General features: G+C 42.9%; 1 protein-coding gene and 1 long non-coding RNA gene across 5 annotated transcripts in view; one reads left to right on the top strand and one right to left on the bottom strand.

Moving 5' to 3' along the window:
* The window catches only part of MASP1 (MBL associated serine protease 1), a 51,071-nt gene extending 39,037 nt beyond the window's left edge, over positions 1–12,034 (bottom strand). For 3 of the 4 annotated variants that reach the window (XM_073895849.1, XM_073895856.1, XM_073895859.1), the window contains exons 1-2: positions 11,814–11,946; positions 3,081–3,312 (exon numbers count right to left, since the gene is read on the bottom strand). In XM_073895849.1, the coding sequence (XP_073751950.1) occupies positions 3,081–3,312; positions 11,814–11,818 (237 nt within the window). In that variant the 5' untranslated portion in view covers positions 11,819–11,946. Of the gene's footprint in view, positions 1–3,080; positions 3,313–11,813 lie in introns of all 4 variants that reach the window. The other variant, XM_073895853.1, reaches the window with a different exon arrangement.
* Positions 11,351–16,975, top strand: LOC141373322 (uncharacterized). Its single transcript, XR_012379197.1, has 3 exons — positions 11,351–11,715; positions 12,108–12,216; positions 16,789–16,975. It is a non-coding gene; the product is annotated as an uncharacterized lncRNA (long non-coding RNA).
* The last annotated feature ends 1,107 nt before the right edge of the window (positions 16,976–18,082 follow it).

The raw sequence follows: 18,082 nt of genomic DNA, 5'->3' as shown, positions 1-18,082 counted from the left end.
TGGGATGGCATTCTGGAAGGGAGTCAGCACAAGCGGAGAGATACATCTTGCCCTTCTTGCCTAATACGTGAATCCCTTTTCCCAAAGGAATTGGGTGAAGGTGTCTGAAGCAGAGATGCAAGGACTGTAGGGCCCTTCAGGTAGCAGACTGCTTCTTTGCTGTGCCCAGGGGTCATAATCGTAATCTTATTTGGAGTGAGAGAGTGCTCTAAGATTTTCTTTATTCAGGTGTTAATGGAAGATCAGGGACTAGCCCAGGCATTTCCTGAATCCCAGGCAAGAATCCAGAACCATGCTATCCTTCCAGGGGACCTACCTCCATCTGCCTGGGCTTTCATGAAGGTGTCTCACTGCTCCTGATAGAAACCATCAATCAGTTTCCAAAATATTCTCCAGCCAGAAAAGCCAAATTTGGATAGAATGTTCACCAGGGTCCTTAATTCAGTGTCAGAAGAGGTCTTCATATTCTATCATCATTGCCCTTGAAAAGTACCTTTTTTTTTTCCATTACAAAATGCAGCTGATGTCAGCTCCTTAATCTGCCTTGCCAGGAGTTTCAGTTTATTAGGGACAAAGGAATGAGTTAAATCCTCTGTTGTGTGTTTATTATCTCTAGAAGGGAATCCTAACAAGGTCAAGCTTGGCAGCTGTCTGAAGAAGAGGAAAACTTGTGAGAAATGATTGCTTAGTGTATATGAATTGAGAGTCAATTCCTCAGGTGGAGGAAGGGGGTGGATAATGAAAGTAAGTTATTATTACAATTCAAGAAAAAAAAATTCTGTAATGTCCATAGTCTTAAAGCCTCAGCTACTAGTAAAAGCAAGTATTTTCACTGAAAAAAAAAAGTCTAGATGGGTGACATGTTTGAAAATAGAGAAGAAAGCAGTTAGGAAGTTCACATCTAGCCTTGTTTAAATCTTGGAACTTACTGTCGTATTAAGCCAATGTTTGGTCATTTCCCTTCTGGTTAAGTCCACTTTCTAATCCAAATATTTGAGAATGCCACAGTTTTATGACCAGCATTAGTTGGGGGGATGGGCTGGAGGAGTCAGCTAATCTAATGGTTCCTACCCATAAGGCATCTTCTCCTGGAGTCTGGCTCTGGCAGAAGCTAGATTGTATCCTGGAAGACATAACTAACACGTTTGTCAGAAATTTCACTTTATGATGATGAACATGTAGTCTTGAACACAAGTCTCCTTGCTGGATCCTTGTGACTCTGAAAAGTTGGCTCCATTTTTAATGAATTCATGGACACTATATGTCAGTCTAGATGGCCAGCCCACATCATCTCCCAGAGCAACCAGCCCACCCCCCCTTCCTCATTCTGTATCCATCAGTCTTTTTGTGTCCTTACTCTTTTCCATCTTTATGCAATGGCTACTTTGCTAGGCTCATCTCTCTTTGTAAGGGACCAGACCTTTTGTATCTTTAAATTCTCGCAGTCCTCAGCCCAGCACATTCACAGAAGGGCAGCATCCCACTGAACGGTGGTTCTCAGATTAAATTTTGTCCCTCTGGGGATATGGGCAACTTCTAGAGACATTTTTGGTTGTCACAACTGGTGGGAGAGTGATATTGGTATCTAGTGAGTAGAAGCCAGGGATGCTGCTAAAAATCCTGTAATTCTCAAAACAGCTTTCCTCAGCAAAGAATTATCTGGCTCAGAATATCAATAGTGCTGAAGCTAAGAAACTCTGTCAAAGAGCATCAATTTGGGAAAGTTTTTAGTCACAGGAACCTTGTTGTAAATGAGATATTTGATGCAGACCCAACATATAAAATAAGCAATACCCAACATTTAAAATGAGTTTAAGCAGGGTGGGGGTTCATAGTCCCACTTATCGGCCCCCTTTCTCCCCCCAGCAGTATCCTGCAGTATCCTGGGGCTCAGTGGAGAGCAACTTGAGAGCGGTTTGGTGTAGCCAAAAGAGCATGGGATTGAAAGTCAGAAGACATGGGTTTGGAAATTGACCCACTGCTTACTAGCTGTAGCTTCACCTTCTTGGGTGTGTTCCTTTGCCTGTGAAGCAGGACAGTGGTAGTACCTGTCTTATAGGATTGTTTTAAAGATGGAATGAGATTACAGGTATAAAACCACATTGTAAACTCACTACTTTGCTGTTGATCAAACATTCTGGTTAATACAAGGTTAACTCTTATTGAATTACTGACTGTGGAGAACAGAGACCACAATAACACTAAAAATATACAAAGTCTACTCTAGAGTGGTTTGATGAGAACTTTTCCAGAAAGCCAGAGAAAGCTTAGAAAGTAGGTTCTTAGGCCTCCACATCTTTTTGAGCCAGATACAGCCTTAGTCGCTTGATCTCTCAGAAGTACTCCAAACTTCCTCAGCCCCACTTTCAAAGAACAGCTTCCCATCCATGGCACTGTTTGTGGGTTCTCTCTAAAGTCCAGGGAACATTGCTTCGATGTTGTAATCATTTCCTGCTCCTCTTCTACATGATTTTTATATCCACGTCTGATGGTGACCCCCCAACCTTGTCCACACCCTTTGCAGAGAAAATCCAAACTCCTTAGCATCACATTCAAGACCCTTCAGAATCTCACCCTAATCCAACCTTCTGATTTCACCTGCTACTGTCTACTACTACATACCCAACCCTTCCCCAGTGCTTGATCATTACTTAGGGAAGTGGGCAATGCTTTCTAATGCCTCAGCTTTGCACATGATTATGGCTGTGCTTCAGTCTAGTTATGCTTACTCTGGGGTCTCTGCCCTTTTCTTTCTGCTTGTAAAAGTGACCTTGGAGCAGATGTTAGTGGAAACTTTAAGGACTTTGAGAACAGAAAGAAAAAAGGGAGGTTATGTTTGGCTGAGTTATACATTGCCAGCCTCAGTTTCTCTTGTGGTCCTTTCTAGGTTTATCACTCAGCCTGCACCTAGCATACCACCCCCAACCTTCATTCATCATGTTGTAAATTTGTGTGTCTTCCTCACTGGACTGCTACCTTGGGAGGGTAAGCACAGTATCTAATTCATCTAGGCTTCTCTAACTCCTAGCAGATTCTCCACTAGAGAACCTGGCTCAGTTAGGAAAAACCAAGGGTCTCACCTTCACATAGTCATATTCACAAAGGTAGGAGGATTCCAAGTTGAAGTGCATGAAGTAAAGCTTGATCCGAAATCCCTCTGGGACAGTGATATTCCAAGTCACCTCTGAATCACTCGGATAGGAGTCTGGATAGCCAGGTGACTGAATCTGGCCAAACATATTGTTAAGCTCCACGGTATGGGCCGAAGCTTTCAACAAGGAGAGGCACAGAGCATGACAGAGAAGGAGCCACCTGAAAGACATGAATGGACCTACTTACATTCATGGACACAGGGCCTCACCCCTTAACTAAGCAGCTGGGAGACCAAGCTCTTGACATATCTCTGCCATTGACCTGCTGTGCTTACTCTTCCCCCCCTGTGGCCTTGCTTATCCAGTCTATTCTACAGGGAGATGGTGACTCCATGATTTCTATGGTTTCTTCAAACTGTGCTCTTCTCAAGATTTAATAAATATTCAAGTCTCCTAGACAGTCCCCTATTTGGGACTCTGATACGTATTATTTTACTGTTGAGAATGTAAATTTCATAATTAGGTAAAAGTTGATGTCCTTTCAAGGACACCTGGGTGGCTCAGTCAGTTAAGCGTCTGTTTTCAGCTCGGGTCATGATCTCAGGGTCCTGGGATCGAGCCCCGCGTCGGGCTCTCTGCTCAGCGGGAGCCTGCTTCTCTCTCTTCCTGCTGCTCCCCCTGCCTGTACCCTCTCTCTCAAATAAATAAATAAAATCTTAAAAAAAAAGTTGATGTCCTTTATTCAACTTGGCTTCATTTAAGAATCAAACTCTTGGTTCAGTTTTGTAAAAAGTAAGTAATAGTGACATGGTAATACTGGGATGAGACTTACACTCAATGATGGGATCTTGCATTACCTTAAACAGATTTAACAAAATCAGTCAAGGTATGCAAAGTTTTGAATTAAGAAAGAATAAGCAAAACAAGTTTTTTCCCCCTCTTGGTAAGTATTCTTATAAAAGGATCAGAAAACTACAATTTATTTCCAGCTGTAGGCATCAGAGATAATGGACTGTTAAAAGAATTGCATAAGGAAGGGGCAAGGAAAACTCAATAAAACTTAATGGAACACACCCAAAGTGGTGCAATAATGAGTCAGAATGTCCAAGGCTATTCAGAACCCTAATGAACAATATGCACCACATTGGACATCTAATAGATTGCTCCCCCTGCAAGACCCAGTGACCTTGAACTCAAACACCCCAAACCTGGCTCATCAACTTCTTCCCTAAGTCCTATTTATTCCGCTTCCTATGTTTTGGAAATCCATCTACTTCTCTCCAGTCTATTAATTTTAACATTCTTATCTGGCCTATTGCTATTGCATCCTAAGTAATCTCCCTGTCCCCCACTTTATACCACTCAGCACTTTTCTGCCCAAGTTGATTTTCTAAAACACACATGTGACCAAGCTGTTTCACTGTGCCCGCAGAAGAAAGCATCTGCTCCCAGGATGGCAGATGAGCCTTTTTTGATCTAGCGCTGATCTGCCTGTCCAGCCTCATCTCAGTGCCAACTATGCCCTGCTGAAAGTATGCCATGCCGGTGCATGCCTTGGTCCCCTTGCACATGGCCTACCTATTCTTCATCTGCTTGCCTTATTTATCCTTCACCATCCAGCTCGAAGCTTCCTAGGCTATGGAGTATCCTGTATACCTCCAGATTCCACAGCTCCCTTGTACGTGCTTCCATTCTGCATGTCTCACACAGCACTGCTTTAAACAGAGCCCCTGAAGTTAGATGTATTTGGATTCAAATCCCCATTCTTCTACTTACTGACTGAGAAATCTTGGATAATATCCTCTCTGAGGCCCAGTTTCCTCGTATGTCAAATGGAGATTATAATTTCTAATTATAGGACTCACATAAGCATTAGAGATGATGTATATAAAGGACCTAGTATACAGCCTGGTGTTAATAGATGATGAATGAATAAAATGAATAGATGAATGAATGAATGAATGAATGAATGAACAAAAGTGGTGCCAGAGCCTTATATAGCCTAAGTCCATGCTGGGAAATTAGACCAGCATCCTCAGATTACAGTAGCTCGCCTTTATCCACTGTTTCCTTTCTGTGGTTTCAGTTACCCATGGTCAGCCTTGGTCCAGAAGCAAGATGATCCTCCTTCTGACATATTGTCCGAAGGTCAGTAATAGCCTAATGCTATGTCATAGTGCTTATGTGACTCCCCTCGCTTCATCTCATCACATAGGCATTTTATCATCTCAGTATCATCAGGAGAAGGGTGAGTGCAATACAATTAAGATATTTTGAAAGATAAAATCAACGCACAGAAATCAGTTGCATTCTTATACATTAACAATGAGACAGAAGAAAGAGAAATTAAGGAGTCAATCCCATTTACAATTGCACCCTAAAACCATAATATACCTAGGAATAAACCTAACCAAAGAGGCAAAGGATCTGTACTCAATAAACTATAGAACACTCATGAAAGAAATTGAGGAAGGCACAAAGAAATGGAAAAACATTCCATGCTCATGGATTGGAAGAAAAAATATTGTTAAAATGTCTATGCTACCTAGAGCAATCTCCACATTCAATGTAATCCCTATCAAAATACCATCCACTTTTTTCACAGAACTGTAAAAAATAATCCTAAAATTTGTATGGAACCAGAAAAGACCCCGAATAGCCAAAGGAATCTTGAAAAAGAAAACCAAAACTGGTGGCATCACATTTCTGGACCTCAAGCTCTATTACAAAGCTGTCATCATCAAGACAGTATGGTCCTGGCACAAAAACGGACACATAGATCAATGAAACAGAATAGAAAACCCAGAGATGGACCCTCAGCTCTATGGTCAACTCATCTTTGACAAAGCAGGAAAGAATATCCAAAGGAAAAAAGACAGTCTCTTCAACAAATGGTGTTGGAAAAATTGGACAGCCACCTGCAGAAGAATGAAACTGGGCCATTTCCTTACACCACACACAAAAATTGACTCAAAATGGATGAAAGACCTAAATGTGAGACAGGAATTCATCAAAATCCTAGAGGACAACGTAGGCAGAAACCTCTCTGACCTCGGCCACAGCAACTTCCTGCTAGACACATCCCCAAAAGCAAGGGAAACAAAGGCAAAAATGAACTATTGGGACTTCATCAAGATAAAAAGCTTTTGCACAGCAAAGGAAACAGTTGATAAAATCAAAAGACAGCCGACAGAATGGGAGAAGATAGTTGCAAATGACAGATCAGATACAGGGCTAATACCCAAAGTCTATAAAGAACTTATCAAGCTCAACACCCAAAGAACAAATAATCCAATCAAGAAATGGGCAGAAGGGCTGTCTGGGTGGCTCAGTCGGTTAACCAGCTGCCTTTGGCTCAGGTCATGATCCCAGGGTCCTGGGATCAAGTCCCGCATTGGGCTCCTTGCTCAGCAGGGAGCCTGCTTCTCCCTCTGCCTGCAGCTCCTCCTGCTTGTACTCTCGCTCACTCTCTCTCCCACCCTCTCTCTCTCTAGCAAATAAATAAATAAAATCTTAAAAAAAAAAAGAAATGGGCAGAAGACATGAACAGACATTTCTCCAAAGAAGACATCCAAATGGCCAACAGATACATGAAAAAGTACTCAACATCCATCAGCATCAGGGAAATACAAATCAAAACCACAATGAGATACCACCTCACACCAGACAGAATGGCTAAAAATTAACAAGTCAAGAAACGACAGATGTTGGCGAGGATGCAGAAAAAGGAGAACCCTCCTATACTCTTTGTGGGAATGCAAGCTGCAGTCAATCTGGAAAACAGTATGGAGTTTCCTCAGAAAGTTGAAAATAGAGCTACTCTATGACCCAGCAACTGCACTACTGGGTATTTACCCCAAAGATACATATGTAGTGATCTGAAGGGGCACCTGCACCCCAATGTTTATAGCAACAATGTCCACAATAGCCAAACTGTGGAAAGAGCCAAGATGTCCATCGACAGATGAATGGATAAAGAAGATGTGGTATATACATACAATGGGATATTATGTAGCCATCAAAAATGAAATCTTGCCATTTGCAATGACGTGGAGAGAACTAGAGGGTATTATGCTAAGTGAAATAAGTCAATCAGAGAAAGACAATTATCATGTGATCTCCCTGATATGTGGAATTTAAGAAACAAAACAGAGGATCATAGGGGAAGAGAGGAAAAAATAAAACAAGGCAAAACCAGAGAGGGAGACAAACCATAAGAGACTCTTAATCATAGGAAACAAACTGAGGGTTGCTGGAGGGGAGAGGGTGGAGGGATGGGTTAACTGGGTGATGGACATTAAGGAGGGCATGTGATGTAATGAGCACGGGGTATTATATTAGACTGATGAATCACAGGCCTGTACCTCTGAAACCAATAGCACATTATATGTTAATTAATCGTATTTAAATTTAAAAATGTTTTAAAAAAAGATATTCTGAGAGAGATTCCATTCACATAATTTTATTGCAGTATATTGTTATCGTTGTTCCATTTTATTATGAGTTACTATTGTTAATCTCTTACTGTGCCTAATTAATAAATTAAACTTGATCATAGGTATGTATGTATAGGAAATACATTGTGTCTATAGGGCTCCTTGCTATCTGTGGTTTCAGGAGTCCTCTGAGGGTCTTGGAACCTATCCTCCCTGGATAAGCAGGGACTACTGTAATGGTTACGCTTCGCTAATCAGAAAGTTGTTTCTCCCTAACTCTCCCTCCCCAGCACACAGATGCTTATATGTATAAATATGCATACACATGAATTTTTTAATATGTAACACTACAAGATAACTGTAAACATAAATTATCTAGCTGTCTCATATGGTATTTACATGAAAGGTAAATAGGTAAGTGCAAAAAGGCCTAGAAGGAAATCACCAGTGTATTAACAGTGGTTATTTCTCAAGTGGGAGTATGAATGTTTTAAGTTTAATTTTTGTGTATATGTGATGTTCATATCTGTCAAGAAGGACCTTGTACTGTTTTTTAATAAAAAGAAAATAATAAAGTCATTTAAATTTTTTTCCAATGTCCCTACAATAGTAACATGTGAGGTTTCAACTGAGGAAACAAAATGTTTTAATCCAATTGCCAGGGTCAATATTTTTTTAAAACCAATCTTGGAGGGAGGGCCTCCAAGGCAGAGAGAAGGGAAAGCATAGGTCCAAGCTCTCCAGTGAACTCTCAGGAAAGCAGAGTCTAGAAACCTGATCTTTCAGGGCCCAGACAGCCCTAATTTTGAGCGAGGAAAGGTACAGATGTTACCAGGGCTGGGAGTTCTGGCTCAGTTCTGCCTGGGGAGGGGAGAGCCCTAGCCTTGGGTCAGAAGAGCTAGTTTCAAGTCCAGCCTTTGACTTTATTTATCTGACCCAACTTGGGGAAGCCACGTAAGGTCTCAGTGTCCTCGTCCAGTAAGAGGTGATAATAATGACTCCCCATGGGGCTGCTATCAGAGTAAGGAGGATTGGAAAGTGCTTTGTTAACCGCCCAGCCCTCAGCAAACTTGAGCTATAATTACTCCATCATGCTGCTTCCCGAAAAGCAGAGGTTAGCAAAGAACTTTGGCTCCCAAGCTGGACTTCACTGCAACATCGACACCCAGATTATGCAAGTCTGAAAGGTCAACTTTCTCCGTGCCTGCTTTTTCCAGACCACATGGAGAAGACTCTGAGCCCCTAATGCTGGTCCTATCCATGGCTGGCTGCCGACAGCCCCCATTCAGCCCCAAAGGCCCACATGTGGTAGGTAACGGGCCAGTGTGGGAAGAAACTTTCTGTTCTATTTTGTGTATATCGCCAAACAGTTTCAAACATATGAAACAAATATCTCCTTGCCCATAATGGGCCTGAGCATATGCTTGCTTGCTTTAGGAGCTGCCAATCGAAGAATGTAAGTGGCGGCTTTTGTTTCCCACCACACTTTCTGGATGTTTCTTGCTTCCTATACACCAGGCCCCGGCTGTGAATTCCTGACACCTGCTACCTATTCTCAAGCTAATCAAAACGTTTCACTACATTTGCTTGACATGTCAACCGATATATAAACCTGGGATTGGATAGGCCCCCTGCAGGAGCAGGCTCTGGGGAGTGCACAAAATGCCCCTGTGTGTCAATGCTTGTGGAAGAAGTAGCACCTTATACCCTCTTCCTTGCCTCTCCTCACTTCAACCTACACGACACCAAGACTGTTTGTGAGGAGAAGAGTTGAAAGCCACTGTGTAGATCCCTTGGACAAGGCCCTTATTTGACAGATGATGAAAAGGATACCCCAAGTGGTGACATGTCATGCCCAACACCATATGGTGAATTAGCTTCAACAGAAGAAGAGAATAACAAAAGCTAACAGAGGGAGCTGCTGGGTCCATGCCCATATCATGTCTAGGCATTTGGCCAAAGCAATTAATCCTGTGAAAAATAATTTAAAAACTCATGGCGTTATGTAGAAATTTTTTTTAAAAAGATACTAATAACAAAGCCCCTCTCCAACAAATTCTAGTTTAATTGGTCTGGAGTGAGGTCCAATCATTGGCACTTTTGAAAGCATCACAGATGATCCTAATGTACGGCTAGAATTGAGAGCTATTGGTATAGGATAATACACTTGGGTGAGAGTCTGGTGGAATGCAGTAGAAAAAATCCTGGACTCGGAGTCCAAAGAGTCAAGTTTGAGTCAGAGCCTTTTCAAGATCATCCATGTGGCTTTGGGCAAGTTGCTTAACTGCTTTTATCCTCACTTCTCCATAAATCTTTACTTCATCTAAAATCTAAAGACCCGATGAGAGAGGCCTATAAAAGTGCTTTACAAACTCTGAAGCGCTGTGTCGCTATGAGGGAGACGCTTTGGAGACTTCTAGTGGAGCACATCTCCACTGATCCATTGCTGGTCAGCTGAATTCTATTCAGCTAATATTTATTGAATGCCTGACAGGAAACAGACATTATGCTAGGCACCAGGCATACTAAGGTGAACAAGACATAGATCCTTGGGGCGCCTGGGTGGCTCAGTCGTTAGGCGTCTGCCTTCGGCTCAGGTCATGATCCCAGGGTCCTGGGATCGAGCCCCGCATCCGGCTCCCTGCTCCGCAGGAAGCCTGCTTCTCCCTCGCCCACTCCCCTTGCTTGTGTTCCCTCTCTCGCTGTCTCTCTCTCCCTGTCAAATAAATAAATAAAATCTTAAAAAAGAGAGAGAGAGACATAGATCCTATCCTTAAGGAGCATTCAGTCTTGGAAAAGGAGATAGACATTTGAATAGCAAAATATTATGAAGATGAAGAGAGACGTAGCTCCCAAGAACAGGGATAGCACAAAGGAGAGGATGCTCATTCTGGGGGTGTTGGCCAGGCAAGAGGAGATGAAGTCTGAGCTGTGGCTTGAACAATGGGGGCCTTTAGGTGGAAAATAAGGGGGCACGGCTGTTCTGTGCTAAGGGGTGAGTGAACACAAAGATACAGAGCTGTTAATCAGTCTGTATGTTGGTATGGCTGGGGCATGGGGTGGTAGGGTAGGAATCTGCTCTCCACAGATCAGTTGAATTGTCACTCCATGTAGATGGACATAAATCCTATCTCTTTCAGGAGAAAGGAAAATGAAGTTAGATGGCAGGCTTAATGTTACAATGATTTTAAAAGAACAGATCAAATTCACCTTAGAAGCTCAATTATTTCTCTGAACCACAGGTAATATGAGCTCAAAGAGTTAACACAGTTCAAAGCCCCCCCTTGGCCCCAGACCCAGAAAAGTTGCTAGGTGACTTTGCAGAAGAGAAACAAATAGAAACCTTTTTCCAATTGAGGAGAAAATCAGTGAGAAAAGAGGTGCTGAGGGACTCAACACATCTGCAGGGTGTTTTTCTTTTACCTTCCTTTCTTTGGGTATTGTTAACAGCATTAACACTTATAAACAGTCAAAATAATTATAGTGGTTGCGTTTTGAGACTTGCAGAGGAACACTTAGAAGGAATGCCTGGTAAGAAGGATCAAGTAGCTCTAAGTATAGGCTGAGGAATAGGAAATGTTGAGGAGTTTAAAAACAATTAGAATTGAAAGTCCTGGATTTAGAACACCAGAGGGTCCTTTTTTTTTTTTTTTTTTAATTTGTGGTATCCCTTTAAGAGCCATTCGGTACAATTCGTAGCCTGATTCATGCCACCAGCTGCCTCTGATTTCAGTGAGAAATGCAGAAATTTATAGGGAACTGTAAAATGGGGACAGGTTTTTCGTTTTCTAAATTGAGGTTTTAACTGGCAAACTTCTGAAGGTTTAAGAAACCGCAGAGCTGAGCTGTGGGAAGCTGGCTTCTTTTCCGGTCAGAAGAAATAAACACACAAACACATACCTAACTCACAAAGTGTTGGAAGAGATAAACGAATGCTCTTTGCAGAGGAGGAAAACAAAAAATCAGCCTTGTGGGCAACAGGAGGAAAGTCACATTCGCCAGCAGACAGCCCCCTATGCTGGTAGAGGGAGAAACTGAGCCTGGGCAGCGTGGAGGAGGATTTGCACAAAGTCTCCCACTTCGAGCTGCGTGTCTCTGCAGTCCCAGGGCAGCGCCCAGCCCACATCTCCCTTCTCAAAGCCCCAGGGATTGATGAGAACCCCCTGCAACAGCCACAGGACACGCAGGTGAGTCTGCCTGGAGACCAGGGCAAACCTTCCCGGGCTACTTGACACCTGCTTCCCGAAAGGGCCCCCCCCATGTCCACTCCTGCCCTGGCACTCACCTCATTTTCCTGCCTGGGGTGCTCCTGGCTGCCTGGCTTCGGTCCCCTCGGCCTGACTTTCCCGTGAGCTTGTCCCCGGTGTGGTGTCAGCGATGCCTTATCTTTGTTCTGAGGTCCCTGTGTGTCTCTGGAATTGGCTGGCATTCTTCATTCAGGTCACGCCTTCCCCTGCCTGCAACAGATCCTCTCTCCCCCTCTCTCCCTCTGCCTCTTCCTCTCTCTCTCTCTCCCTCCCTCCCTCCCTCCCTCTCTCCCTCTCTCTCTCCTCTGACTCGCTTTTACACACACTCATAGGAACCTGACAGAACAGAATCTGTCTTCTTCCTGAAAAGATCTCCAGTTCCTTCCTTTATCCTGTGTGGCTGGCTCCAGCTCTTGAGAGAAAACTGAGAGGCTCAAAAAGGTATTTGTATCTGGGTGTGTGTGTGTGTGTGTGTGTGTGTGTGTGTGTGTGTGAGAGAGAGAGAGAGAGAGAGAGAGAGAGAGAGAGAGAGAATGTGTTTGTGTATGTGTGTGTGAATGTGTATGAGTAAGTGTGTGAATGTGTATGAGTGAGTTTGTGTGAATGTGAGTGAATGTGTATGAGTGAGTGTGTGAGTGAAGGTGTGTGTGACTGTACTGAGTGTGTGTGTGTGTGTGTGTGTGTGTGTGTGTGTGTGTGTGTGTGTGGAGGGTGGAGAGGGACAAAGTCTAATCTCTCTTTAGTCTCCCTTGCCAGATGGCTATAGTTTTCTGCTCTTCTTCAGGACACCGGCAAACAGACACCAGTGAAGCAGAAACAACCAACTAAGAAGGCAATTCTAACATCTATACTAGGAAAGAAAAAAGGTCCAAATCCCAAAGTCTCAGTCAGCCTGCAAACAGCGACAGATTTTCCTGTGAACAGAGCCGTTGGCCAGGAATGTGAGGGAGCCCCAAGTCCTGCAGTTGCCTAGTGGTTCTTCTTTGCTTAAAAGCAATACTTGTTCTGTTTACCAACTCAGAGTGTGCGAACAATCCAGCCCAGTGAGGGTCCATCACGGCAGGAAAGCCCGCACCCTGTGGGTAGAGAAAGACCTAGGTCTGTATACACGTCTACACCTTGAGATTGTGGAGAAATGCAGCACCAGATCCAAGCTGAGCTGAATAATAAGGCAGTTCCTCCCCCCACAAAAATGACGACCAATACTGAATAGGGAGAGAGATGTCTGGGTGTGAAAAATAGATTTTACAGAGAACCTTTTCTGTAGTAGGCACAGTGCTAAGCGTAAGCACCCTCTCAAGTGCTCCCACAAACCTGTAGGGGTCACACTGTTGTGCTCATTTTGCAAATGAGAAAACTGAGGCTCAGAGAGTTTCTACACCTTGCCAAGATCATCCAGCTCTTTTTTACTCCTTACTGCTACTACCACGAATAGTTAACATTTATTGAGCACTAGGTGTCAGGGACTCTTCTAGTAATGTGTTAATTCCCTTCAATCGTCTTTATATCTTGTATAGTTGGGTAGTAGGGTTATCCCCATCTTACAGACGAGGAAGCTGCCCAGAGAGGTTAAGTAACGTAGAAAGTGATAGGGAAGTGAAAAGGGAAGAATCTGAGATCTTACCCACTATAACTTACGGCTTCTCCCTAATAGATTCTAGTGCATTTGGTATTTCAAATGCAACATTCATGGAGAAACTCAACTTGAGGCATTCTGAAAAGAGCATTAGACTCAGAGTCAGAGTTTAGCTGTGATCTTTCCTTTCTGTCCAAGCCAGCTATGCACTTTGGGTCTAATACTTAGCATCTCTGGTCCTGCTTCACCTCTGGGAAATGAGGGTTGCTATGAGGCTTCAAGGAGATTATGCCTTCCAAAGTGCTGTGTTAGCTGTCCAACAGTGTACCCCAGAGAGCCACCCCCCAGTCTAACCAAGGTAGCAAACGCATGTCCTTTCCACGCTCTGATACTGCTGCATTGGCACATTTGGGGGAACACTTCTTTGAATCTCGCTGGAATTCTCCCCGCTCCATTTTCTCTCCAGTTTCTCTATTTTAACACTTTCGAAAGTCAGTCTTGCCAGGCCTGGCATTAGTGAGAGGCTGTGGTCGATAATGTGGGTGCAAATATATGAGATGAGAGAATATGTTTGAACTCAGGCACTGTTTTAGCAAAATGTTGCTTTCTGTTTCAGGCAGAGTAAAAAAAACAAAGCCATTTAAAAGTCCCATTAAGGAGCCTCACAGGCTCCTCAGACATCAAATAACTCTCACAAAACAACACTTTAATGATTTAAGTGTAATGAATCAGAAACACATGGACTACATTTCTCTTGGAATACCCAAGGGTTTCAAAACTGAAGGAGAAAGAACTTGGCTCAAAGCACAGTGTGCTGGGCAGAGGGCTCTGCCCGCTACAGACATTCCCTCTATTCATGAGGCAGCGGAGCTGGCCCTCCCCTAATTTAGGGCACATACAGGAATATGCAGTCATTTGTTCTGGGCACAGAGGGAAGAGCTTGGGAGGGAAAGCCATCAGCTTCTCCTTGTAAAGTGTCATAGAGCAATCGAGCTTCCCAGAATAATTTCCTGGCCATATTTTTTCAAGGCTGCCAATGTTCAATGGGAGACATTTGAAATACATTCTAAGCCAAAGTTCTGCCAATATACAGCAGATCTGATATGTGCTTCCCTGGGAGTTAGCCAAGGCTCAGATGGAATCTGCATGAAAACAGGAACTATATGGCTCAGTGAATGATCTGTGTGAGACGCAGGGCAGTTTCCTGTTGGACTAGAAGACATTGGTGATATTGTCCTGACCTTTTGATAAAGACTCTCTGAAGTATCATTAATAGATCATGGGAAGTAAGAGGAATGCACGGGACATTGGTTTGGGAGTAGACTCAGGGTCAGTAGGCTGACTTGTATGTGACCTTGGGCAAGTCATCTACTTTCTTGGCTGGAGGGAGGGAGAGGAGGGGCAGCTGCCTGCTCTGCTGTACAATGAGGGGATTGGACCCCGTTGAGGGAACCCATGTAAATGTTGGTGTGAGAACTGGGGAATGATACTGCAGTGAAGGCAGTCCTGTGGGTTACTCTCATGACCTGTGAAAAGAGTGGAGCCCAGAGCGTCCCTCTCATCTTGATACTTGCTTTATCTGTGGTCATAGCAGCATGACGTGGCTCAGGATTCCATCATAGGTATTCAGGAAAATAACTATTAAGAAGATTCAACTACTTTTTTAGAAGTTTGACAGAAAAGTTAAAATAAGCACACAATGAACTAACAATATGTCACTTAGAATCATAAAATGTAGAACGACAGATGTGGACCCAACACCCCCAGGTTATAGTCAGGGACAGGGTCAGGAATATAGTACTAAGAGAGTGCATGTTACAGCATTCCTACCACTAGAACTGGGCTTGGTTTACATGTTCTACCGAAGTATTTATTATATGCAACTCCTGAGCTGAGACTTTCTGGAATCCCATGAATGTGTTCGGAAATGTAAAGTATCTGGGCATGGGATTTTGTTGGCAAAGCCAGAAATCCAGGCTTCCTATAGAATATCTAAGAAACTGATAAATAGCCCCAAAGATGGCACCTTAGAATTAAATTTTGGGTTCTACAACACATTGACTATGCTGAAAGCCATTGCTTCGGAGCCTGGATATCACATTATCAGAATACAGGGGATTTAAAAAATACCAATCCCTAAACTTCATCCCAGGAAATTCAAATTCAGCAAATTTGGGGTGGGGCTCCTGAATCTCTAATTTTAAAAGCTCTCATGGCACGATTTTGCCAATTTGGGTGCACAGAACATAATGGTGCATTTTACAATTGGCAGCATTTTAGGTTTGATGAAATATCTTTAGCATGTGTCAGATACTTCCATATACATTATTACATGTAATAGTCATAATTTTTACAGATGAAGACACAGAGGTTCACAGAGACTATGACAGCAAGAGGACAATTGATGTGTAGAGCCCAGGCCTCCTGACCCCCGATCCAGGACTCTTTCCCCTCATCTGCAGGCTCCTGACCCTGCCTGTGGACTTTGAACATCCATGAGCCATGCTATCTTGTGTCTGAAAGATTGCAGGGAAGGAAAAATAATTTCTATTAAAAAATAACCTATTTGGTTCTGTTATGAGCTGAATTGTGTCCTTCCAAAATTCACATGTTGAAGCCCTAACCCCTGGTATCTCAGAATGTGATGATTTGGAGATAGGGTCTTTGAGAGGTGATTAAGCTAAAATGGGGCCATTAGGGTGGACCCTGATTTGATGTAACTGGTGTCCTTATAATAAGAGATTAGGACACAGACAACACAGAGGAAAAGACCATGTGAGGACACAGTGAGATAGTGGCTATCTGCAAGCCAAGGAGAGATGCCTCAAAAGAACACCTTGACCTTGAACTTTATTTATTTGTTTATTTTTAAAGATTTTATTTATTTATTATTTGACAGAGAGAGAGAGAGAGAGACAACGAGAGAGGGAACACAAGCAGAGGGATTGGGAGAGGGAGAAAGCAGGCTTCTCGCTGAGCAGGGAGCCCGACGTGGGCCTCGATCCCAGGACCCTGGGATCATGACCTGGGCTGAAGGCAGACCCTAACGACTGAGCCAGGTGAACTTTAAAACACCTGCCAACATCTTGATTTTGAAGTGCTAGTCTCCAAAACTATAAGAAAATACATTTCTGCTGTTTAAGCTACCCAGTCTGTGGAACTTTGCCATGGCAGTCCTAACAGACTAATAAGCTCTCTTATACAAGGTTCTCGAAAAGCATGAAACACATGCCACCAGGGGCATCAGGCTGATTTCAGGTGCCACACACATGGAATTAAAAAACACTGGGTCAGTTAATATTCTGTTTGGTGCATAATTAGAGAAACCTTGACTAATGCTCAAATAGAATTTATTTTCCTCACAAAGCAAGAAGTGAGGAGGTACATAGGTCTGGGGCAGCTGCTTGACATTGTTTTCTTTCTTTCTGCTCTGCCAGCCTTAGTATATGGGCTTTCATCCTCATGCTTGCCACCTCCTGGTCACAAAGAGGCTGCTGTAACTCCAGATGTCATGTCCACATTCAAAACAGAAAAAAAGGAGAAAGAAGAAAAGGGGACTGGGAGACTTCTCCTTACATCTCACAGACCAGAGCTGGGTCACATGGCCACCACTAACTGCAAAGGAGACTGGTAAGTTTGGTTCTTACTTTTACAGCTTATAGAGCAGAGCCAGACAGCAAGGAAGACAGTGATTAGAAATGGAAATTGCATGAGTCAACCTTCAATATCTGTCACCACCATATGCCAAGAAAGTCCTGCCTTTTTCATTTCTCTTTCATTCCAGATATTATTGAGAAGAAAATCTCAAGGTGATGCCATTATACCATTGATAATCATTTCCCTTTTAACAAGGAAAGGCAGGTCTCAAATTCAGTCTTGCAGAGACAATATTATTCTGCTAGGATTTAACAATTTTTACTCATTATATTTATTTTTATGTTTAGAGTAGCAGCATACTTTCAAATATATGGATTTCAGTCAAAAAACCAAGAAGCAAATCCAGAGTAGATCAGACTTGTACCTCTGAAACAAATCATATATTATATGTTAAAGAAAAAAAAAAGAAGATAGTAGGAAGGGGAAAATGAAGGGGGGAAATTGGAGGGGGAGATGAACCATGAGACTATGGACTCTGAGAAACAAACTGAGGGTTTTAGAGGGGAGGGGGGTGGGGGAATGGGCTAGCCTGGTGATGGGTATTAAGGAGGGCATGTACTGCATGGAGCACTGGGTGTTATATACAAACAATGAATCATGGAACACTACATCAAAAACTAATGATGTAATGTATGGTGATTAACATAACATAATAAAATAAGATTAAAAAAAATAAACACAAATATGAAACAAATAATAATAATAATAATATAGCTGGTATTCATGCATACCAAAAAATTATAAAGGCAAGTGACTAAATATTGGAAACCTTGTGGTGGACACAGTAGAAATAGCCCCGTGCCCGTGGAATAGCCTGTGAGTCAGGATGCTGGGGATGGAGGTCACATTCTGCCCCAGCCTCCTGTGAAGCCTTGTTTCCAAGAAGAACGGTTCATCCTCAAAACAACCGACAAAGGCCATGCATTATTATCTATATTTTACATATATGATTAATAATGATATTGAGATGAGGTAATTGAGTCCTAGAGGAGAGAAATGTATTGCCCAGGGTCACACTGAAATTAGATGGTGGGCTGGGACCATGAATCAGAATTCCCTACTCCCATGTTCTTT

The sequence above is a fragment of the Callorhinus ursinus genome, unplaced genomic scaffold, assembly GCF_003265705.2.
Source record: "Callorhinus ursinus isolate GAN/ISIS: 27379988/994484 unplaced genomic scaffold, GSC_fseal_2.0 scaffold1, whole genome shotgun sequence".
NCBI lineage: Eukaryota > Metazoa > Chordata > Mammalia > Carnivora > Otariidae > Callorhinus > Callorhinus ursinus.
Note: the sequence above shows the minus strand (reverse complement) of the source record. Positions and strands in the feature narration are given on the sequence as shown.